Source organism: Pristiophorus japonicus, chromosome 5 (genome assembly GCF_044704955.1).
Source record: "Pristiophorus japonicus isolate sPriJap1 chromosome 5, sPriJap1.hap1, whole genome shotgun sequence".
Taxonomy (NCBI): Eukaryota; Metazoa; Chordata; class Chondrichthyes; family Pristiophoridae; genus Pristiophorus; species Pristiophorus japonicus.
In genome coordinates this window covers 37,723,402-37,749,094 of record NC_091981.1, presented here as the reverse complement: position 1 = coordinate 37,749,094, position 25,693 = coordinate 37,723,402, and the positions used below count along the sequence as shown (strand labels likewise).

Sequence of the window (25,693 nt, the reverse complement as noted above, 5' to 3'; positions counted from 1 at the left end):
GATGTATTTGATTTCAGGTATCAAAAGTCTTCTTGGAGTAATGGCTTTCCCAGTTCTGCAGTGCTCCTGTTTCAACTGTTTCTTTCTGGGTTGTTACAGTGAGATAGGTCTCCAAGAAGAGAAGAATTGGTTACATTAAGTTTATTGAAGTTTCATTAAAAGGTTTTGTAGAGGGTTCTAAGCTGTCATTATTATGTTATATTTATTATGTTTGAAGCGGTCTAAAGTATTATGTAAATCAAAGAATTGGGTTGTTGATTATTTGCTGTAGTCCTTTTGCTTCTCTGTAATCATCAATAATCCCTTCTACTCGGGAGTCACAGGTTATGGGGAGTTGGCAGGGAAGTGGAGTTGAAGCCAGGATCAGATCAGCCATGATCTTATTGAATGGCAGAGCAGGCTCGAGGGGCCAAATGGCCTACTCCTGCTCCTATTTCTTATTTTCTTACGTTTTTATGTTCTTATGTACTAATTTTAGCCCATGCGATGCCTTCTGCTGATGTGCTAGTTTCTGCCTTCTAGAGTGCACAGGAATATGTGTTAGGCAACCCATGCAATCTACATTGCAAAGGATCATTTTAATTTCCATAGCACATTGCTTTCATTCATATGGAGAACGGTGTAAATTTTGAATCACAGGAGATGCAGGTCTACCTATGGAAACTCTGCTTTGCTCTAAAGACAAATAAAGAGAATAACAAGGCAGCCATTACCAAAAGAATTCATCTGGAATTGTTTTTCAACGGTCTTTGCTGTTGATTTCCCGTATCAACATTTTATTGTAGGGAGAAATTACCAAATGTACAAAAGCAAAGTGTGTGGATACTGGAACACTGAAATAAAAGCAGAAATTGCTGGAAATACTCAGCAGGTCAGACAGCATCTAAGGATAGAGAAGCAGAGTTAATATTTCAGGTCAATGTCCCTTCATCATAACTGGGAAAAGTTATAAATGTAAGAGGCTTTAAGCAAGTGCAGAGGCAGGGAAAGGAGGGAGGGAGGAAAGAACAAAAGGGAAAGTGTGTGATAGGGTGGAAGGCAGGAGAGATTAAATGACAAAAGGGATGATGGTGCAAGGAAAAATGGGGTGGTAATGGGACAAGTAAAGAAACAAAAGAAGGGTTTAGATAGAAACATAGAAATATAGTGAATAGGTACAGGAGTAGGCCATTCGGCCCTTCGAGCCTGCACCACCAATCAATATGATCATGGCTGATCATTCACCTCAGTACCCCTTTCCCGCTTTCTCTCCTTACACGTTGATCCCTTTAGCCGCAAGGGCCATATCTAACACCCTCTTGAATATATCCAATGAACTGGCATCAACGACTGTCTGCGGTAGGGAATTCCACAGGTTAACCACTCTCTGAGTGATTAAGTTCCTCCTCGTCTCAGTCCTAAATGGCCTACCCCTTATTCTAAGACTGTGTCCCCTGGTTCTGGACTTCCCCAACATCGGGAACATTCTTCCCACATCTAACCTGTCCCGTCCCGTCAGAATCTTATACGTTTCTATGAGATCCCCTCTCATCCTTCTAAACTCCAGTGTATAAAGACCCAGTTGATCCAGTCTCTCCTCATATGTCAGTACAGCCATCCCTGGAATCAGTCTGGTGAACCTTCGCAGCAGTCCCTCAATAGGAAGAACGTCCTTCCTCAGATTAGGAGACCAAAACTGAACACAATATTCCAGGTGATGCCTCACCAAGGCCCTGTACAATTGCAGTAAGACCTCCCTGCTCCTATACTCAAATCCCCTAGCTATGAAGGCCAACATGCCATTTGCCGCCTTCAACGCCTGCTGCACCTGCATGCCAACTTTCAATGACTGGTGAACCATGACACCCAGATCTTGTTGCACCTCCCCTTTTCCTAATCTGCCACCATTCAGATAATACTCTGCCCTCGTGTTTCTGCCACCAAAATGGATAACCTCACATTTATCTACATTATACTGCATCTGCCATGCATTTGCCCACTCACCCAACCTGTCCAAATCACCCTGCAGCCTCTTAGCATCCACCTCACAGCTCACACCACCACCCAGTTTAGTGTCATCTGCAAACTTGGAGATATTACACTCCATTCCTTCATCCAAATCATTAATGTATAATGTAAAGAGCTGTGGTCCCAGCACTGAGCCCTGTGGCAGTCCACTAGTCACTGCCTGCCATTCTGAAAAGGACCCGTTTATCCCGACTCTCTGCTTCCTGTCTGCCAACCAATTCTCTATCCACGCCAGTACATTACCTCCAATACCATGGGCTTTGATTTTGCACACCAATCTCTTATGTGGGACCTTGTCAAATGCCTTTTGAAAGTCCAAATACACCACATCCACTGGTTGGGGTGTAAATAACAAAAGCAGAACCATGACTAGCAACTGCTGTCTGACAAAAGCACGCATTTATTTGTACTGCCAAAATGGCCACATTGTCTCGGATTGGCTCTCCATTATCACATGATCTATTGCTGATTGGTCTCCTTGGAGGATAAGCCACACCCTGAAGTTTCTGCAGAATGTGCAACTGGAACCACCCAGCCCAAGTTCTGACTGACTTTGCAAATTGTAATTCAATCCATTTTGACTTCAGAAACCAGAGAAGATAGATCTCCAGCAACCCAGCAAAAACCTCCTAAGTTCCAGCCAAACTCCATTACCCCAGCACAAGTGCATCCCTCCCTCAGCCGAAGTCCCTTACCCCAGAGCAAGTACTGCCTCCCGCAGCTGTATTCCCTTACTCCAGCGCAAGTGCATGACCTCCTGGCCCGCTGCCCCCGACCGCCCCCAACCCAGAGCCATAGATGCAGCATTGTGTGTGGGTCACGGATTGTTAATGGGCTTATTGGATATGAAGTGAATAGTGACCGAGCTTTCTGAGAAATCGGGTGTGGGTGTAAAGGGGGTTGGAAGAACGTGATGCGTCTTCCCAGAGTTACCTCTCTCCCCTCTAATCCTTTCTCTTGCTTCTCCTCTCTCTCTTCCCCCTGCCCCCCACTGCCGTGTCTCTCACTCCCTTCCCCCCGACCACCCTGTGTCTCTCTCTCCCTGCCGCCTTACCCTTCCCCGCGTCTCTCACTCTCTACCCCCGGATCTGTCTCTCCCTACCCCCGTGTCTCTCCCTCTCTCTCTCTCGTCCCCTCCTCCCCAAGTCTCTCTCTCCCCCATCTCTCTCTCTCTCTCCTGCCATGTCTCTCTCTCCCCACCCGTCTCTCTCTTTCTCCCCCCGTCTCTCTCTTTTTCTCCCACCGTGTCTCTCTCTCTCACCCCATGTGTCTCTCTCTCTCTCCTCCTGTGTCTCTCTCTCCCCGCCGTGTCTCTCTCTCTTCCTCATCCCCCTGTGTCTCTATCTTCCCCTGCCAATGTCTCCATCTCTCCTCCCCATCCATGTTTCTCTCCCACTTCCTCCCCCTCCCTCACCCCATGTCTCTCTCTCTCCCCAGTTGCCTCACCTCCGACCGCCTCTATCCCACCGCCTCTCTCCCCCCGCTGCCTCTCTCCTCCCGCCGCCTCTCTCTGGCCACTGCCTCTCCCCGCACCGTCTGTTTCCCTACGCTGCCTCTCCCCCACCGTCTGTCGCTACCTGGCACCTCAGATGAACAACGTGGTCAATTGCGGGGCCCAGTTCCAGTTCTGGTTTTGGGCGGCCGCCGTCGGGGGCGGAGTCGAGAGAACAGAAAAAGGACAGTACAAATAGATACTCTGCTGACAAAATGGGAGCAGTGGTTATGATCTGAAATTGTTAAACTCAATGTTGAGTCCAGAAGGCTGTAATGTGCCTAATTGAAAGATAAGGTGCTGTTCCTCGAGTTTCCGTTGAGCCTTATTAGAACAGTGTACAAGGCCAAGGACAGAGAGGTCAGAGTAGGAGTGGGGCGAAAAATTATAATGACAAGTGCCTGGAAGCTCAGGGTCACACTTGGAGGTGTTCTGCAAAGCTGCTTTTGTTTTCTCCAATGTAGAGGAGACCGTATCGTGAGCAGCGAATATAGTATCCTAACTTGAAAGAAGTACAAGTAAATTACTATTTCACCTGGAAGGAATGTTTGAGGCCCTGGACAGTGGGAAGGGAGGAGGTAAAAGAGCAGGTGTTGCATTTCCTGCGCTTGCATGGGAAGGTGCCGTGGAATGAGGAGGGGGTGTTGGGTGTCGCAGATGGAACGCTCCCTTTGGAATGCGGAAAGGTGGGGGGAAGATGAATTTGATGGTTGCATCACGTTGAAGGTGGCGGAAATGGCAGAGGATGATCTGTTGAATATGAAGGCTGGTGGGATGGAGGGTGAGTACAAGGGAAACCCTATCATGGTTCTGGGAGGGAGGTGAAGGGGTGTGAGCAGAAGTGCGTGAAATGGGATGGACATGGTCGAGGGCCCTGTCAACATCCGTGGAGGTTGAATCCTCGATTGAGGAAAAAGGAGGACAAATCGGAAGCACTAGTAAGGAAGGTGGAGTCATCAGAACAGATACGACAGGGACCGAAAAACTGGGAGAATGGAATAGAGTCCTTACAGGAAACGGGATGGGAGGAAGTGGAATCAAGGTAGCTGTGGGATTCAGCAGGCTGATCGTAAATATTGGTCGACAGACTATTCCCAAAAATAGAGGAAGGGAAGGGAAGCGTCGCAGATGGACTTTACCAAATGTAGTTACGTATTGGCTGATAATCATATGAAGAATGGGTTGTATTTCAGCTGAGCTGTAAAACATGTCACAATAACAAATTTGCTATGTGACATATGGGGGCTTGGTTTAATGTCTCATCTTAAAGAGGGCAGCTCTGACAGTGCAGCCTTCCCTCAGTGTGGCACTGAGACTGTCAGCCTGGATTATGTGCTCAAATCTCTGGAGTGGGACTTGAATCCATGACTCAAAGGCAAGAATGCTATCACTGAGCCACGGCCGAGACCTTAAGTTGTTGAATTTTGTGTGAAATATGGAAATTTCTGTGATTGTTTTATCTACTTGGCTGAAAAATATTTTTTGACTATATCTTATTATCAGGTCTGTTTGAATCCTGGACACTGATTTTTAACATTAGGATGTTTTTTGACACAAAATGTGAAGTCCATCTAGTCTCTTCTGTTTAATGGGCTCCCTGCCGTGTTGTTTATTCTTGTTAATCCCACTTTGTTTAACTGTATGAGATGTTTCATCATTACTGAGCTGCTCCATCAGGGACCGTGGGGGATGGATTTCCTCCAAGCTTCTCCTGCTGCATCGTCCTAATTTCAGCTACACGCATAAACAGAGTTCCACCGAATGTTCGCTGAAATTATGGTGACCGAACAACAGAAGCTCCAAGGAACTTCACCCCTACGTAATTTCAACTGTTGTTAACATAGCAACAGCTTCTTTATGGTTGCGGTCTGACTGTCTCGCCTTTCTCTGTTTCTATCCCTCTCTTTCTTTCCCTCACTTTCTCATGTTCTCTATCTCTCTGTCTATACCCTTTTTATCTTTCTGTCTCTCTCTCTTTCTATCTCTTTCTGTTTGTCTCTGTCTCATTCTGTATCTCTATTTCTATCTCTCTATTCCCTCTTGCTATCTCTTTCTGTATGTCCCTCGATCTTTCTCTCTGCCACACTCTCAGTTTGTATGTCTCTTTCTATCTCTCTGACTCTCTATCCCTCTCTCTTTCTCTCTCTCTCTCTACCTCCATCTAGCTTTTTAATCTCTCCCTACCTCTCTCTAATTCTATCTCTTTCTGTTTCTTTCTCTCTCTATCTCTGTCTTTCTTCCTCTCCCTCACTTTCTGTCTCTGTCTCTGTTTCTGTCCTACTCTGTGCCTCATTCTTTCTCAGTCTCACTCCCAGTCCCTCGCTCCCTGTGATGATGGTAAACTTGGAAATAGGGACAATATATCGTCAGCAAACTTGGCTACGTTACACTCAGTCCCTTCTTCCAAGTCGTTAATATAGATTGTAAATAGTTGAGGTCCCAGCACTGATCACCATGGCACCCCACTAGTTACTGGTTGCCAACCAGAGAATGAACCATTTATCCCAACTCTCTGTTCTCTGTTTGTTAGCCAATCCTCTATCCATGCTAATATATTACCCTCAACCCCATGAACTTTTATCTTGTGCAGTAACTTTTATCTGGCACCTTGTCAAATACCTTCTGGAAGTCCAAATACACGACAACCACTGGTTCCCCTTTATCCACCCTGTTCATTACATCCTCGAAGAACTCCAGCAAATTTGTCAAACATGACTTCCCCTTCATAAATCCATGCTGATTCTGCCTGACCGAATTTTGTTATTCCAAATGTCCTGCTACTGCTTCTTTAATAATGGACTCCAACATTTTCCCAACCACAGATGTTAGGCTAACTGGTCTATAATTTGCTGCTTTTTGTTTGCCTCCTTTTTTAAATAGGGGCGTTACATTTGCAGTTTTCCAATCTGCTGGGACCTCCCCAGAATCCAGGGAATTTTGGTAAATTACAACCAATGCATCCACAATCCCCGTCGTTACTTCTCTTAAGACCCTACGATGCAAGCCATCAGGTCCAGGGGATTTATCTGCTTTTAGTCCCATTATCTTACTGAGTACCACCTCCTTAGTGATTGTGATTGTGTTAAGTTCCTCTCCCCTATAGCTCCTTGACTATCCACTGTCAGAATATTGTTAGTTTCGTCTACTGTAAAGACTGATACAAAATATTTGTTCACAGTTTCTGCCATCTCCATGTTCCCCATTACTAATTCCCCGGTCTCATCCTCTAAGGGACCAACATTTACTTTAGTCACCCTTTTCCATTTTATATACCTATAGAAACTCTTACTATCTGTTTTTATATTTTGCGCTAGTTTACTTTCATAGTCTATCTTCCCTTCATCATTTTTTAGTCATTCTTTGCTGGCTTTTAAAAGCTTCCCAGTCTTCTGTCCTCCCACTAATTTTGCCCAGTTTGAATGCCCCTGTTTTTAATTGGATACCATCCTTTATTTCTTTAGTTAGCCACAGATGGCTGTCAGGGGTGCTGTCTTTTGGATGAAATGCTAAACTGAGGTCCTGTCTGCCCTCTCAGGTGAACGTAAAAGATTCCATTGCAATATTTCAAAAACGTGCAGGCTGTTCTCCCCAGTGTCCTGGACAATATTGATTTCTCAACCAACATCATTAAAACAGATTATCTGGTGATTATCACATTGCTCTTTGCTGTGTGCAAATTGGCTGCCACATTACAACAATGACTACACATCAAAAATACTTCATTGGCTGTAAAGTGGTTTGGGACGTCCTGAGGTCATGAAAGGCTCTATATAAATGCACATCTTTCTTTCTTTAAGATTGACTCGTTAGATAGGATTTTTCTTTCTCACCAATTTTTAAACATTCCCACCTGGAAAGCCAACAGAAGTTTTATGAGAAGCTTCATAAATGCGATAACTCTCAGCCTTTCTCCCTCTTCTGGCCCCAAGATTTAGATTTCTGACACCACACTTGGTGCTTTTGCCAAGATGCAGAATTCTGTGCTAATTCTCTTCTTCAAGGGAAGGGTTTCAGATATTTTGAACAGACAAACAAAGCAGTTATATCGACTTGAAACATAAGTTTATACAGTCCAGACTCTTCCATCAAAAGGATGTAATAACGGCAGCAAAAAGAGCAGAATCCAAACCCTGCAAACACTTCTGAACTCGCTGGTGTCTCAGCAGGGTGGGTGACTGAGTGAGTCCCTTCCCACACACAGAGCAGGTGAACAGCCTCTCCCCAGTGTGAACTCGCTGGTGTGTCAGCAGATTGGATGAATGAGTGAATCCCTTCCCACACACTGAGCAGGTGAACAGCCTCTCCCCAGTGTGAACTCGCTGGTGTGTCAGCAGATTGGATGAATGAGTGAATCCCTTCCCACACACTGAGCAGGTGAATGGTCTTTCCCCAGTGTGAACTCACTGGTTTTTAAGTAAGGAACAGTACTGAGTGAATCCCTTCCCACACATGTCAAAATCTAATGGACTCACTCGATTCCTCAGCACCTGAATATCATCGGCCTTTGAATGTGGGAGGAGAAATGTTTGCCAGTTCTGTCTGTGGGAATACATTTCAAACATCAGTGTGACTGGAAAAGCACCGATTCACATACACCCAAATGAGAGTGTTCCAGTGAACTGACTGTGGAAAGAGCTTTAACCAGTTACACAGCCTGAAAAAACATCACACCATTCATAGCGGGGAGAAACTGTACACGTGTTCTGTGTGTGGACGAGGCTTCAACTGATCATCCAAGCTGGAGAGACACAAGGACACCCACACCATGGAGAAGCCGTGGGAATGTGGGGACTATGGGAAGGGATTCAATTACCCATCCGAGCTGAAAACTCATCGCTGCAGTCACACCGGGGAGCGGTCGTTCCCCTGCTCCGAGTGTGGGAAGGGATTCACTCAGTCATCCAACCTGCTGACACACCAGTGAGTTCACACTGGGGAGAGACCGTTCATTGGGAATTAAACCTATATACGGCAACAATTCATCTTCCATACAGGGAGGTGATGTTTCCTACTCATGTCACTGCTTGTCTGAGTTTTTCCTTGGTTATCAGTAAGGATTCAAACTTCCCAAGTTCCTCCAAGGTTGTCCACTGATCCACGGTAGTTCTGGAGTTCAGTGCACCTGCTGCCAGGTCACTTACCTCTTGGGCTTGGTGATACAGATTACAATGGCCGACAGAACAGAGCAACTGGGCATGTGACTTGACATTCAATCCTCCAGCAACTTAACCTGACGTAAACGTTCATCTGAGTTACTGTTTCAGGTTGCGTGCCCGCTAACAATTGAATTGATTCACGCAAAAAGTCATTTTAATTCCTATAATTTGGTGCAACTCTAGCAGACCCTGGTGGAATGTCTCTGTTGACTCCCCTCTCACCCTCTCCTTTGCCCCACTTCCTTTCCCCTTCCCCCTCACTCCTCCCCGCCAACCGCCCCCTCTCCACCCCACCCCCCCGCCCCGCTCTATCCTCCTCTCTCTCGGAAGTATTTTTCAAAGTATTTTAGCTTCAACTAGAATATTTTAATCTGATTTATGCCAGTGTTCAAATGTTGTTGAATTTCTTTAAACATGACCTACTTCCATACTGTTCAGCTATCAAATCAATTCTTCACTGTTTTCCCCCTTTAGTAACTAACGAAAGCCAAGAAGAGCACTGGCAGAAACCTGCAGGTGAGGCATTAAACATTTTTATTTTTGTTTTTAAGAGTTCTGTAAGAACCAGAGGGGAGATGAGGAGAATTTATTTTACACAAGTTGTTGTGATCTAGAATGCACTGCCTCAAAAGATGGTGGAAGCAGATTCAATAGTAACTTTCAAAATGGATTACGATATACACTTGGAAAGGAAATATTTGCAAGGCTACAGAGAAAGAACGGGGGCCATGAGACTAATTGGATAGATCTTTTAATTATTCTTATAAAGAATATTACTACAGTTGGGATAGAAAGGGAGAAAATAATTGACAAACTAACAGTGCTAAGAGAGGATAAGACCCAAGGTCCAGATGGTATGTGTTATGTTCATAATAAAGTAATGTAACTGAGTACTGTGGACATGAGTAAGTGTGACCTTAGCTCCTTTATTCAAACTCCAGAGTATTGGTACAGCATGGGAGGCCTGCTTATATACAGTGCTCCCAAGAGATGCTGGGATCCCTTCGGACTCCAACAGGTATTCCCTCTGGTGGTGATATGATACAGGTTACTTAGGGTTGCACACATAACATCACTCCCTCCCAAAGTCAATAGTACACTTATTTACAGGGTGAGACGATCTGGGGCTTTTCGCTCCCTTGTCGATCGTTTCGGTATAAATGCAGGTGTGGGTGAGTTGGTTGGTTCTTCGCTGGGCTGCTGGGCAGCTGGCCTTGCTGGGCTGCTGGATGATGGGGAGTTGAGCTTCGTGATGTCGGTTGCCACCTGTGTGTGTGTTGGAGGGTCGAAGTTGGTGGTGTCCTCTTCGGGTTGCTCGTGGCTGTCTGTGAATCGCAGTTTGGTTTGGTCCAAATGCTTTCTGCAAGTTAGTCCATTTACAAGTTTGACCTGAAACACCCAACTCCCTTCTTTGGCTATGACAGTGCCAGCAAGCCATTTGGGACCATGCCCATAGTTGAATATAAATACAGCGTCATTGACTTCAATATCGTGTGACAAGTTTGCGCGATCATGGTACATGCTTTGTTGATGCTGCCTGTCCTCGACATGATCATGGAGATCAGGGTGGACAAGAGAGAGCCTTGTTTTGAGCGCCATTTTCATGAGCAGCTCGTTGGGGGAACCCCGGTGAGCGAGTGGTGTCTGGTGCTGGAGCAGGACTTATGATAGGCGGGTCTGCAGGGATCCTTCCGACACACGTTTCAAGCTTTGCTTGATGGTTTGAACTGCCCGTTCTGCCTGGCCATTGGATATGGTCTTGAACGGGGCAGATGTGACATGCTTGATTCCATTGCAGGTCATGAATTCCTTGAATTCAGCACTGGTGAAGCACAGCCCATTGTCGCTGAGATGGACATCAGGCAGGCCGTGCGTGGCGAACATGGCTCGTAGGCTTTCGATGGTGGCGGTGGACGTGCTTACAGACATTATTACACACTCAATCCATTCTGAATAAGCATCCACAACAACCAAAAACATTTTGCCTAGAAACGGGCCCGCAAAGTCAACGTGGATCCAAGATCACGGTTTGGAGGGCCATGACCACAAACTTAGCTCGGTGCATTGCTCAATTGAGAGCAAGTGTTGCATTGGTGCACGCATGACTCCAAATCTGAGTCGATGCTGGGTCACCACACATGGGATCTGGCTCTCGCTTTCATCATTAATATGCCTGGGTGGGTACTGTGTAGGTCGTGTATGAACGTTTCCCTGCCTTTCTTGGGCAAAACCACGCGATTGCCCCACAAAAGTCAGTACGCCTGTATGGACATTTCGTCTTTGCGCCACTGGAACGGCTTGATCTCTTCATGCATCTCTGCTGGGACGCTGGACCAGCTACCATGGAGGACACAGTTATTTACAAGGGAGAGTAAAGGATCCTGGCTGGTGCAGGTCCTGATCTGGCGGGCCATAATGGGTGACTTTTCGTTTTCAAATGCATCCATCACCAAGAGCAAGTCTGCAGGCTGTGCCATTTCCACCCCAGTGGTGGGCGATGGTAGCCGACTGAGAGCATCAGCGCAGTTCTCTGTGCCTGGTCTGTGACGGATTACATAATTATATGCAGACAGCGTGAGCGCCCATCTTTGGATGCGAGCAGAGGCATTGGTATTAATGACCGACCGACCGACCGCAGCGGGTGGGGGGGGAGGAAGCCGTTCCTGATGGCGGGCGGGGGGGGTAAGGAGACAGTGAGAAGGCTGCAGGAAGCCTCAGAAGTTGAGGCAGCCATTACCGACGGCAGGGGGGGGAGGCCATCGGGAAACGGCTGCCTCAACTTCTGAGGCTTCCTGCAGCCTTCTCACTGCTGCAAGAAGCCTCAGTGCTGATCATGGAAGGGCAATGTGCTTTTATTAAAAAATGTTCAAAAATTAAACAGCTACAAAGAACGACAAAAATGGCCGAGTGCCAATGTTTCCTTCACACTGCGCGTGCGCGAACGCTCCAACGCGCACGCGCAGGGTTGCCAGCAGGAAAAAAACTAATTTAAATGGTACCCGCCCCCTCCCACTTACAAAATCGGCGCGAGTGGTAGGCTCCGCCCCCCTGGGCGCCACGCAAAGCAGACATGGAGCTGCAGGGCGCTCCAGAATCGCGCGTTTTTTTCCAGCGCCGTTTTCGGCGGGAAAAACGGGCGCCCAGCTCGGAGGGGCGCCCGTTTTTTATCGTGTGGAAACTTGGGCCCAATGTTTCAAGCGGCATTGATGGGCTCGATGATCACCTCCGCAGCGCCAACAAGGTGTTAACTGCCTCGCATTAACGTTTGATGGCAATTCTGGGTCATCTGAGGTCGGGCAGCTGCAGGTGTGTACGTTCTGCCATATGCATTCCTGCCTGTTACTTTGTGTACAGTACTTGCCGAAACCTCTTTATGCTGCGAAATTTGTTTGGTGTTATCGCTGGTAGACATAAATGCCTGGGTTATCGTTATGGCTTTGCTTAGGTTCGGTGTTTCAACAGTCAATAGTTTGCGAAAGATAACCTCATGGCCAATGCCAAGCAAAATGAAGTCTCTTAGCATTTTCTCAAGGAATCCATCGAATTTGCAATGTCTTACAAGGCGCCTTAGCTCGGCGACGTCGCTCACCATTTCCTGGCCTTCAGACTGTTGACATGTGTAAAATCGATACCTTGCCATCAGAACACTTTCCTTCGGATTTAAGTGCTCCCAGACCAGCATACACAGTTCTTCATATAATTTGGTTGTTGGTTTCACTGGAGCTAGAAGATTCTTCATGAGGCCATAGGTTGTTGCCCCACAGGTGGTGGGGAGGATCGCCCTTCATTTGGCAGCGTTTTCAGCCCCTTCCAGCTCGTTGGCCACGAAGTATTGGTCGAGTCGCTCCACGAAGGCCTCCCAGTCATCCCCTTCTGAGAATTTCTCCAGGATACTAACAGTACTCTGCATTTTCACGTGATTGTTTGTTATCCCGTCGCCAGTTGCTATGTTCATAATAAAGTAAAGTAACTGAGTACTGTAGACATGAGTGACCTTAGCTTCTTTATTCAAACTCCAGAGTTTTGGTACAGCATTTAAAGCCTGCTTATATACAGTGCTTCCAAGGGATGCTGGGATCCCTTGGGACTCCAACAGGTATGCCCTCTGGTGGCGGTATGATACAGGTTACCTCGGGTTGCATACATAACATCATGCACCCACACATGCTCAAGGAAACTAGGGAGGAGATAGGAGAGGCACTAGTTCATACATATAAAAGTTCCACAGAAGAGGGGATTGTGCTAGACAACTGTGGATAGCGAATGTTGCTCCTATATTAAGGGAGATAGAACAGAATCTGGGAACTATAGAACAGTCAGCTTACTGTCAGTGGCAGGAAAGATACTGGAATCTAGATTCGAAGAAGTGAGAGGAAGAGCATCTGGAGACAGAAAATATAACAAAAAATAGTCAGTATGGATTCAGAAAGTCAGTGTTCTGCAGCATTGAGGTGCTGTAAACACTGACAAGCACTGCACAAAGATACATGGCTGCATCCTGGCTCTCCCATGACTTCCTCCATATGCTTATGGAGGCAGTCACAGCATGCAGGAAGGTTCTCTTCCCTTCCAATGGGTGGAAGGGACCTCCCCAGGACACCAACGCAGCCTGGTTGCACGTTGCACAGGATGGCACAAGCAACAATGCCTGGTCGCAAAATCATTAGTGTCCTGTTAGTGCCCGCGGGGGTGTTAATGGGAAGTGCAAATTACCCCAATTTCTCCCCTTTTGAAGAGTTTTTAAGTTTTTTTAAGTATGTTTAAATTTTATTTCAGTATTGTTAGTGTTTTTTCATGTATTGTTTTGCATTTTTTTTAAGTTTCAAACTTGGTTTTGGTGACCAGTTAGCCTTCCCCTGTATTTCTACTTTGAGAAGGAACAAGAGGCGGAACAGCAAGCCCCGTGCTGAACTGCCAGGCTCCAGCCCCGATCCGCCCCAGTAGCCACATCTCACTGTCTAAAGGCCCACTCCGGGTGACCCCTCATTAATGCTGCCATGTGCCTCCCTCACAGAGCAATAACTTGAGTTGTGTCAGCTGTCAGACATCTGCAGGCTCAGCTGATAAAGGAGACCATCAGCTGACTATGATCCGAGCCCAGTACCAAATGAGTCTTGCCATCCATCTTGGACATCAAACCCAACTCAGGCCTTGGTGACATGTAGCTGCCCTCCATAACTACCAAGCAGCCCATCTGCCGATCACTCTGCTACTCCTTCATGGAGATGTTTCGCCAACCTGTCCTAAATCATTTTGTCCTTATCCATCAGTGACAGGAACATCTCACTCAAAGCAATCGGACAACATTCTTATTTTTACCCTTGGTGCCTGTTCTTCGACAATGATAGAATGACACAGCACAGAAGAAGACCATTTGGTCCATCGTGCCTGTGCCAGCTCTTTGGCAGAGCTATCCAATTAATCCCACTACCCCACCACCCCCGCCGCCCTTTCTCTGTAGCCCTGCAATTCTTTTTCCCTCTAAGTATTTATCCAATTCCCTTTTGAATGTCACGATTGAATCTGATTCCACCATCCTTTCAGGCAGTGCATCCCAGATGACAACAACTTGCCATGTAAATAAAAGTTTTCTCATGTCTCCTCTGGTTCTTTTGGGAATCACCTTAAATCTGTGTCCTCTGGTTACCGACCCATCTGGAACTGGAAACAGTTGAGCCAAAATTAGCCCCCGCCGCAAATGCGACGCACCTCCCATGTTTCGACTGTGGTGGCCTCTTGCAGGAAATTGGCTCTTTAGCTTTTTTTTTCGAGCGTCCTGGAGGTGGGTCATGAAGGGAGTGGAAGTGCGGCGGTGAACGGAAGTTCGGTAAGTAGAGGGGCGGAAGTTGGGAGTGGGGAAATGTCTGCCGCTGTCAGTCATCAGCACAGAGTAGCGCTGATGACATCATCACGCTGGTGCGTCACCACGTCTCTCTCCTTCACTTAAAGGGGAGACCCTCTGTGATTCTTTAAATTAGGTCCACTGGGCCACCAGGGAGGGTTTTGGCCGGGCCAGCATCCTGGCACCTAAGATGGGGTGCCAAGCTGCCTGTTGGCGGCCCGGCCGAACCCGGGGGCATGATTGCTGGCCCGACATGGCAGTTGGCAGACAAGAAAAAAGATGGTGGCAGCGGCAGTAAATCCTCCCCTTTAATGGCAGCCGCACCGGCATTTTAGAAGCACTCCAAGCACAGTGCACTGACAGAAAAAGCTGTCTGTGGTACCGAGCGGCGGGAGCAAGATTTTCTGCGCGGTATTTTGGGTTCGGGGGAACATCAGCGGTGTGTACTCTGATGACACACTTAGGACGGATCAGCAGCAGAAGAGCGGTAGGGGGTGGGGGGAGCAGGTCACCGCCGGGATAACGCAGGAGCGGAATTTTAAAATGGTGACCATTACACAAAAATCGGCGGCCATTCCACTCCACAGCGTGGCCAGTAACAGGCCTTAAGGGCAGGGGCGATTTTTGCCCCAAGTCTCCTTATCTACTCTATTAAAACCGTTCATGATTTTGAACACCTCCATCAAATCTCTTCTCAACTCTATCTGCTCTAAGGAGAATAACCCCAGCTTCTCCAGTCACTCCACATAATCATGAAGGGAATCAAATGTTATTTCCAAACAAGGTTTTATTAATACATTGAAATTTTCTTCCCTTTTGGTCCTGCTCTAAAGATCCTCATGTATGTCAAGAAGTGCCTAGAAATGGCCTGAAAACACTTGCCTGATCATGTGGGCCAAGTCTAAAAGGTGCACCTCAAGACCCCCTGCCTTGCCCTCCCTCTCCCAAGGTTTCCTGGATGTCCTGAGGACTCTGTGTCCAGTGCACAGATCTGCTGCAAAATAGAGCAGTGTCCTTCCCTGACTCCTTAATGAAGCTCTCTCCTGCTTTAGGTAGGAGCTTCCAACTCCCAACTGCAACAGGGCCAAAATTAGGCAACATTCTGTACTAGTTGCTGGCCTTTTTTACACTTTTTTAATGGCAATTTACCTCCAGCTTCATCACCTCCTAAAGGCTGACTTCATGCTGGAACATGAGGGGCAATTTCACAGGGATAGAGCTCAAAGCCAATAAAGTATTTTTGAATGTAGTTTTGAATAGAGTGGGGCTTGAATCCATGACCTTTGGACTGTGAGGCAAGAGTACTACCATCGAGCCATGGCTATGGTCTGTAATCTAATATTATGCAATATAGATAATGCTGCTCATATTTGGGAAATAATAATTATTCATTCGTAAATTTTTTATTCGTTCCTGGGGTGTGGGCGTCGCTGGCAAGACCAGCATTTATTGCCCATCCCTAATTGCCCTTGAGACGGTGGTGGTGAGCTGCCTTCTTGAACCGCTGCAGTCCTTGTGGTGAAATACTGAGAGTGTTGTTTAAATATTTAGCATTTCCATACTAATTCTCCTCTTATTTGAATTTGCAGAACCGGATGCTTATGTGGTATTCCTGGTTGAAGGATTTCAAGATATGCATGCATTTAAATAGAAACAGATTTTTATTATGGGAATCATTAGCCAGTTGAGTGTTGGACTGGATAAATACAGAATTGGACTTGCTCAGTTTCATAGGGATGAATAAATTTAGGAGCCGAAATTGCCCCGCACCCCATTATAACGCGGTAATCTTCCATGACCAGGACATTTATTGCCCAGCTCGGAAGTTCCACCCCCATCGCGGACTTCGGTCATTCCGCCCCTCAATGGCGCACCAGGGCCCAGCACCCTGCCGGCAACATCAGCGCTATGCAGATGCTCCGCGTAGCGCTGATGTGGCAGAACACCCTTAAAGGGGAGGGCAGCTGAACGCTCTGCAGTCCCCTTGGCGGCTGCCACTGGGCCACCAGGGACACCCTCAAAAGGGCCAACAGCCCGGAACCGATAACGGAGCACCGGGCTGCAGGATGGCGGCCCGGATGAGGCGAGGGCCACCATTGTCAGGCCGACAGAAGAGAAGTTGCCCCATGACCTGCGAAGCTGGCGGTGACATCAGCCGGTGTCATTCTCACCACCCGCGGGGCAATTTCCCCCATGGGGAGCAAAGGGGCAGGTCGGTGTGAGGTCGGAATGCACGGCATTGATGTCATTGCCGTGCGTACACCAGCCTGGGGCGCAAATCGCTGGGTGCAGCACTACTGGCACAGCGCCCCCCTCAAACCTCTGAGCCAATTTCCCCGAGGCACTATCCACACCTTCCCCGAGGTGATAACCTCATTATGCCCCATTAGCATCCCCCAAGGGCGCAAATAGGGCTATAAAAAGGGCAATTATGTCCCCTGACTTCTTGCAGAATAGTTTTGTAAATAAGAAGGAAGTGTTAAATCACGTCAAGAAGAGTTTCAACTTTCAGACTGGGAAGTGTCACTGGGCACGCAATATGCCATTGACAAGCTGAACACAGCCGACTTCATTCCACTGACTGGAAGTCAAAAGTATGAAGGCATTTCCCAGATTACAGTAATAATTACTAAAGCATCATCACAGGCTGGCGTTAAAACACATTTTGAAGCTTTGATCAAAAATAGCGTGATAGTTATTTCCATCGTCGTATCGGAATCAGCTGCAAGTAGGAATTGATTCCTCATCGTTCCCACTTATTTTCCAAAGTAGTTACTTGAATAATCTGTACCAGTATTCAGATAATGTGGTTCACGCAATACAAGGTATAGCTAAACGAGAGACCAAGTTTAAACAACCAGCAAGTAAAACCCTAATCTATATTCTTTGGAAAATGAGTTCTGTTTTCCCCATGAGTGAGTCCCAATCTTTGTTTTGCTCTCTCTAACATTTTTTAAAAGTTTGAATCTTAGGAGCTTACTCACTTCCTTGTTCGCTGTCTGTGAGAATTCTGTGTTTTGATTTGGCTGCTTAGACAGCCTATTGACATCACAACAATTCGCACAAGGGGATCCCCAATATACTTTGTTGATTTGAATTAAAGGTCAGAAAACCCAAAGTTCTCGACACAGGGATTGCAAGATTATTGTGCAAAGCATACTTCGGGGCCTATCGTATCCAAAGGAATTTCTACCCATAAGTGGCAGTAACTTAGCCATCATAGTAAGCAGCCAATTGGCTGGTCCATTCTCTTTGGGGTAAAGGTGGCTGCAAGCGGCCAGGGAACTTTTTGAACAGATTCAACCCTCTGTAGCAGGCTCGCTAATCTGTTACCTGAGCCACAATACTCCAGGGCACCACTGCTGATTGACCAGTCAGCCTTGCTCGCTGATGGAGCCTCCAAGAGTAGGCCTGTCACTGGGACTGGGATTGCTGCTGCTCAGCTGCTGATAATCCTTCAGGTCAATGCTCTAATGGTTGGACAAGCAACGGGAAGCTTATCGTCGCTTTGTGCTCGCCAAAGTTCACAGAGGCATTTTCCTCCCTCAATCTTCCCCCACTCCCTCTTTCCTTCGCTGTAAACCACTTGCCTGTCTTGCTACATCACACAGATATGTACAGATGAGGGACCCTTCCATAGAAATCCATGATCTCCCCAACACAGCCTCTTGAATTACTCCAGAGATGAATCTTTTCCAATAAAATTTAGAATCTAATATCCACAATAAGGTCCCTGTCACTCATTTTCAAGGGTTTTTAACCGTTCCTTGTAATTCGGTCCTCGGCAATCAGCCTTGTGGCCTTTGCAAAGCTTCCAAGGTTGGATGGTTCCTTAGTTCCTCAACAACAAGTACGGAATATAATCTCCAAGGAAGAAGAGAAACATCAAAGCTTTGGAAGTGGTGCAGAGAGGAGTCACAAGGCTGATTCTCACCATCATAGGCCAGAGTAATGGGGGGTGGGTTAGAAAAATTTGGACATGTGGAAAAGTTATTTTGATATCAGAGAACATTTTTTTTTATTGCATTTAGGTCTCTTTCTGAAAAACGAGTCTTCATTACATCTCACAAGTTTACAATGTTGTGTTTTTTTTTTACAGTGTGCCTGTCGGCCTTAGTTGCTGATATTGTTTACCTTGTGGATGAATCTGACAGCATTGGCGAAGCAAACTTTCAACTGGTCCGTAATTTTTTGGTCAATGTTACCAACGCATTGACTGTAAGCTCAGAAAAAGTGCGACTCGGTTTGATTCAGTACAGTACTGATCCTACACCAGTGTTTTACCTTAACACATTTCAAAACAAGACTGATATCCTTGACCGTATACAAACAACACCTTATAGGGGTGGAGGGACATCTACTGGGGCTGCCATTGATTACATGATGCACAATTACTTTACAGAAAGTAATGGTAGTAGAAGAAATGTTGGAATTCCTCAGATTGCTGTGGTGATCACTGATGGCCAATCCCAGGATGATGTGAAGATTCCAGCCCGTGCCCTCCGACGTGCTGGTGTCACTGTCTATGCTATTGGAATCAAAGATGCCATTGAAAGTGAACTCCGAAATATTGCCTCATACCCTCCGGAAAATTACATTTTAATTATTGATGACTTTGAGCAATTGAAGACACAAGAAAGTATAATCCAGAAGACGATTTGCAAAGAGATCATACAAACGATCTCAGTTAACACACGGGAAGCAGAACTTCTTGAGCAAGGTAAGACTTTTAAAATACAAATTGGTGAAATCCAAATGAATTTGTTAATCATAGAATCATAGAAATTTACAGCTTGGGAGGAGGCCATTTCGGCCTATCGGGTCCTCACCGGCCAACCAAGAGCTATCCAGCCTAATCTCATTTTCCAGCTCTTGGTCAGCAGCCCTGTAGGTTACGGCACTTTAAGTGCATATCCAAGTATCTTTTAAAAATGGTGAGGGTTTCTGCCTCTACCACCCTTTTAGGCAGTGAGTTGCAGACCCCCATCACCCTCTGGGTGAAGAAATTTCCCCTCAAATCTCCTCTAAACCTCCTCCCAATTACTTTAAATCTATGCCCACTGGTTGTTGGCCCCTTTCCCAAGGGAAAGAGATCCTTCCTATCCATTATATCCAGGCCCCTCATAATTTTATACCCCTCAATCAGGTCTCCCCTAAGCCTCCTCTGTTCCAAAGAAAACAGACCCAGCCACTCCAATCTTTCCTCATTGCCAATATTCTCCGGCCCAGGCAACATTCTTGTAAATCTCCTCTGCACCCTTTCCAGTGCAATCACATCTTTCCTGTAATGTGGTGGCCAGAACTGCACACAGTACTCCAGCTGCAGCCTAACCAGTATTTTATACAGTTCAAGTAAAACTTCCTTGCTCTTGTATTCCATGCCTTAACTAATAAATCGATTTATTTGAAGATCCAATAACATTCACATTTAATGGGTTCAACTTCAAACATTTTCCTCTTTGGCATCCGATCATTTTATAGCAATCTGAAGGTATGCAAAAGTTTGCGTTTGGATTGATTCTGTTCGCACAGATGATGTAGTTAAAATAGTCTGCAAAGAAAGAACTTGCATTTATATAGCGCCTTTCATGTCCTTTTGCCATCACAACCAATTAAATACTTTTGAAGTGCATTTAAGGAGGAAATCTGGAAGGCTGAGGCCAAACATGTGCCCTTAAAGCAAAAGGCTGGGAAAAATAATTCTCGAGCCCCGTGGATGTCTAGGAACTTACATGGGAGGATTAAGAAAAAAAGGGACACTTATGTCATATATCAACGGCTAAATACTATAGAATCTTTAGAGGAATATAGAAAGTCAAGAGGTAAAATTAAAAAGGATATTGGGAATGCTCAGAGAGAGCATGAGAAATTCTTGGCCAGTAAAATTAAGAAAAACCCTAAAATGTTCCATAAATATATTACGAGTAAGAGGGGAACTAAAGAAAGAGTAGGGCCTATTAGAGACCATGAGGATAATCTTTGTGAGGTGGTGGAAGGTGTTGGGAGGGTTCTTAACGAATACTTTGCATCTGTTTGCACAAAGGAAAGGGGAATGAAGATACTGCTATCGAGGAGGAGTGTGATATTCTGGAGGAAATAAATATAGTGAGAAAGGAAGTATTAAGAGGTTTAGCAGCTTTGAAAGTAAATAAGTCCCCAGGTCCGGATGAAGTGCATCCCAGGCTGTTGAGCGAAGTAAAGTCCTTACTACTCGGGGGATCAAGGGGTATGGTGTGAAAGCAGGAAGGGGGTACTGAAGTTTCATGTTCAGCCATGAACTCATTGAATGGCGGTGCAGGCTTGAAGGGCTGAATGGCCTGCTCCTGCACCTATTTTCTATGTTTCTATGTTTCTAAAAGAGGAAATAGCAGAGGCCTTGACCATCATTTTCCAGTCCCATTTGGATCTGGGCATGGTGCCGAAGGATTGGCGGACTGCTAATGTCGTACCCTTGTTTAAGAAGGGAGAAAGGGGTAGGCCGAGTAATTACAGGCCTGTCAGCCTAACCTCAGTGGTGGGAAAATTATTGGAAAAAGTCCTGAAAGACAGGATAAATATGCATTTGGAAAGGCAAGGATTAATTAGGGACAGTCAGCACGGATTTGTTAAGGGAAGATTGTGTCTGACGAACCTGATTGAATTTTTTGAGGAGGTAACCAAGAGGGTCGATGAGGATAGTGCGCATGATGTAGTATATATGGACTTTAACAAAGCTTTTGATAAGGTCCCACATGGTAGACTGGTCATGAAGGTTAAAGCTCATGGAATACAGGGCAAAGTGGCAAGTTGGATCCAAAATTGGCTTGGAGGTAGGAAGCAAAGTATAATAATTGATGGATGTTTTTGTGACTGGAAGGATGTTTCCAGTGGGATTCTGCACAGCTCAGTACTGGGACCCTTGCTTTCTGTGGTATATATCAACAATTTAGATTTGAATATAGAGAATATGATTAAGAAGTTTGCAGATGACACTAAAATTGGCTGTGAGGTTGATAATGAAGAGGAAATTCATGGGCTGCAGGAGGATATCCATCTACTGGTCAGGTGGGCAGAGCAGTGGCAAATGGAATTTAATTCAGAGAAGTGTGAGGTGATGCACTTTGGGAGGGCTAATAAGGAAAGGGTACACACATTAAGCGGTAGGCCACTTAATAGTGTAGATGAACAAAGGGACCTTGGAGTGCTTGTCCACAGATCCCTGAAAGTAGCAGGCCAGGTGGATAAGGTTAAGAAGGCGTACGGAATGCTTGCCTTTATTGGCCGAGGCATAGAATGTAAGAGCAGGGAGGTTATGCTTAAATTGTATAATACTTTGGTTAGGCCACAACTGGAGTATTGCGTGCAGTTCTGGTCGCCGTATTATATACTTTGGTGAGTCCACAACTGGAGTATTGCGTGCAGTTCTGGTCGCCATATTATAGGAAGGACTTATTTGCACTAGAGAGGGTGCAGAGGAGATTTACTAGGATGCTGCCTGGAATGGAGAATCTTAGTTATGAGGACAGATTGGATAGGCTGGGTTTGTTCTCATTGGAACAGAGGAGGTTGAGAGGAGACCTCATTGAGGTGTACAAAATATTGAGGGGCCTGGACATAGTAAGGGTCTATTTCCATTGGTGGAGGGGTCTATTACGAGGGGGCATAGTTTTAAGGTGGGTGATGGAAGGTTTAGAGGGGATTTGAGGGGTTGCTTCTTGACGCAGAGGGTTGTGGGGATCTGGAACTCGCTGCCTGGAAGAGTGGTGGATGCAGAAACCCTCACTACTTTTAAGAGATGGTTGGATGAGCACTTAAAGTGCATTAACCTGCAGGGTTACGGACCTAGAGCTAGTAATTGGGATTAGTAATTGGAGTTGATAATTGGAATGACCTTTTGTTGGACGGAGCAGATATAATGGTAAGCACTGCAGGGAATAGAATAAGGCCAGGGTGATCTCCTGGACTAGTATCGATCACCTAGATGGGTCAGAGAGAAATTTTCCCATATTTTTTCACCCTAAATTGGCCTGGGTTTTAACTGGTTTTTGCCTCTCCCAGGAGATCACATGGCTCCGGTTGGGGTGGAGTGTAGAATGTTTTAGTATAAGGGGTGTCGCAGTTGTGGTGAGGCGGATTGGTTGGGCTGGGTGCTCTTTGCCTTTCCGTGATTGTTTATAGGTTTATATGTAACCTTTAGGGCTGCTGACCAAGGGTCGTGCGGCTCTTTGTCAGACGGCGTGGACATGATGGGCCGGAATGGCCTCCTTCTGCGCTGTAAATTTCTATGTTTCTATGTTTCTATCACTGTTGTTTTGCAGGCGAGCACAATCTGCACACAGCAAGGGCCCATAAACAGCAATGAGATGGATGACAAGTTAACCTGTTTTAATGGTTTTGCATGAGGGATAAATATTGACGAGGGCATTAGGAGCACTCCCCTGCACTTTGAGAAAGTGCAGCGAGATTTCTTGGGGCCAAAATTGTCTCTTTCTATAAGGCCCATGGCCACCACTTTTAGGCGGTGCAGACTGGCCGCCAAGTCCCCGCGGAGGGGCTGCCACTTTACAAGTTTTGAAGCGGTGTAGGGGACTGCTCCGCCTGTTTTTCTGCCGTGGCGTGCACGCGCCGACCCCTTACCGACCACTGGCGACCTCTGTCCCGAAATTGCCTGTGGAAAATTGCCCCTTTTGAATATTGCCCTGCGGGAGCGGTGCAGCCAACTTTTGCTGTCGGAACCCTTTCTGTGGCTTGGCGGCATGGCCGTCCTTAAAGGGGAGGTGGCCCTGCCGGTGACTCTATCTTATTTTTTTTGTTGGCCGACTGCCATGTCGGGCCGACAATTATGCCCGCGTATTCGACCGAGCCACCAATAGGCAGCCTGGCATGCCCTCTAGGGGAGGGACGTTGTGACGCGCCAGTGCGATGATGTCATCAGCGCAGCTTCAATCGTCGGCTACTCCAACCCAGCCCCACTTCTGCCCTGCTAGTGGCGGCTACTCTGATGTGACCTCGCTTCCGCCCCGATGATGAGGTCACTTCCGTCCTGCTTCAAAAAAAAGCACGGGGTGTTGAATTTCTCCCAATTGGCCGCCCCATGCATTTTGGCTGATGGAACTCATTTTAGGCGGTGGGCAATTTCGGCCCCCTTATGTTTGCCTGAGTGGGCAGAGTTAACTTTGCATCTGAAAGACGGCACCTCTGACAATGCAGCACTCACTCAGTACTTCACTGAAGATCTCGAGAAACAGTGTTGATGTCGTTTGTCTTGGGTTTCTCACAGATCTTCTTACGTGTGCTCAGTAGAACCACCCGCAGAAATTCACTCTTGTGTATTGAGCACCTGGAGCACCATCTCAGCCTCCTTCTGAAGTCCCCACCATCACAGAAGCCAGTCTTCAGAAAATTCGATTCACTCCATGTGATATCAAGAAATGGCTAGTGCACTGGATACTGTTGTGTATACAATAACTCAATAGACAGAATACTATAAACTCCGAACCTGGTACAAACCTGGGTCTACTTTATTAGGGCCCAAAGTGATTACATTACAAGATGGCTGATCTTTTGTAACTGGGCTGCACACACGTGCGCACAACCCAGTGACCTCCGACAGTGGCGCCACCTGGTGGCTAGTAAACCAAACATACATACATGACAATAACCCCCTTTAGGATATTAGTAACAGTCTTTTTACAAATTGAGATGGTCCCGGGCTTTCCACTCCCGAGTTGAACGTCTCAGTTCAATTCCAGCCGTGGGCGAGCGTTCTGAGTCTATTATGACTGGGGGCTGGGGAGCCGATCTGATGGGAGTGGCAATGACCACGTCAGGGATTGAAAGTCCAGATTCATTGACCACATCAGTGATTGAAAGTCCAGATTCATTGATGACAGCGGAGTCCTCTGATGACTGAAAGTAGGTTGGTTGATCACTGATTGTGTCTTCCTCAGACTGTTCTGGTTCATCCGTGTGCTGCAGCTTTATCTGATCGACATGTTTCCTGCATTTCTGCCCATTCTTGAGCTTAACGATAAACACTCTGTTACCCTTCTTGGCCGTAACTGTACCGACGATCCATTTGCGACCTTGGTCATAATTCAGTACATACACAGGATCATTGATAGAAATGCCGCGTGACACAGTAGCGTGATCATGATAGCCTTCCTGACTTTGACATCTGTATTCAACACAATTATTCAAGTCAGAGTGGACAAGAGAGAGCCTGGTCTTGAGACCTCTCTTCATCAATAGTTCAGCAGGGGAGATCCCGGTAAGCGTACGGGGTCTTGTCCTGTAACTAAGCAATATGCGTGACAATCGAGTTTGCAGTGAACCTTGAGTTACACGTTTCATACTCTGCTTGATGGTTTGAACCGCACACTCTGCTTGTCCATTGGATGCGGGTTTGAATAGTGCTGACCTCACATGTTTGATACCATTGAGTTTCATGAACTCTTGAAACTCCATACTGGTGAAGCAAGTCGGGCAACGATGTCGGGCAGACCATGAGTGGCAAACATGACACGAAGGCTCTCAGGGTTGCTGTGGATGTACTGGATGACATGATTATACACTCTATCCACTTGGAATATGCATCCACCACAACTAAAAACATCTTTCCCAGGAAGGAACCTGCAAAATCAATGTGAATTCTGGAGCATGGTTTAGATGGCTTTGACCACAGACTCAGCGGTGATTCCGCTGGTGCTTTACTTAGCTATATGCAAGTGTTGCACTGATATACACATGATTCCAGATCAGAGTCAATTCCAGGCCACCATACATGAGACCTGGCAATGGATTTCATCATGACAATATTGGGATGAGTGCTGTGTAGATCATGCACAAATTTCTCTCTGCATAACAACACGATTACCCCACAGTATACAATCTGATTGAATGGATGGTTTATCTTTGCGAGGGATGTAAGGTTTGGTCTCCTCACACATTTGCTTGGGTATGGCAGACCAATCACCACTAAGCATACAACGTTTCACAACCGATAATATCGGACGCTGGCTGATCCAGGTCTTAACTTGTTGGGCCGCGACAGGGGGTCCTTCACTTTCAAAAGCATCCATGACAAACAATAGGTCTGCTGGTTGTGGCGTTCCCACCTCCGGTGTGGGCAATGGCAGACGGCTCAATGCATCGGCACAATTCTCAGTGCCAGGTCTATGGCGAATGACATAATCATAGCCAGATAATGTCAGCGTC

At 46.4% G+C, this 25,693-nt stretch overlaps 1 protein-coding gene across 1 annotated transcript in view; it reads left to right on the top strand.

Moving 5' to 3' along the window:
- The window catches only part of LOC139264065 (collagen alpha-6(VI) chain-like), a 177,596-nt gene that overhangs the window by 29,943 nt on the left and 121,960 nt on the right, over positions 1–25,693 (top strand). Inside the window, exons 3-4 of the mRNA XM_070880163.1 lie at positions 9,130–9,171; positions 18,597–19,217. Of these exons, the coding sequence (XP_070736264.1) occupies positions 9,130–9,171; positions 18,597–19,217 (663 nt within the window). The remainder of the gene's footprint in view (positions 1–9,129; positions 9,172–18,596; positions 19,218–25,693) is intronic.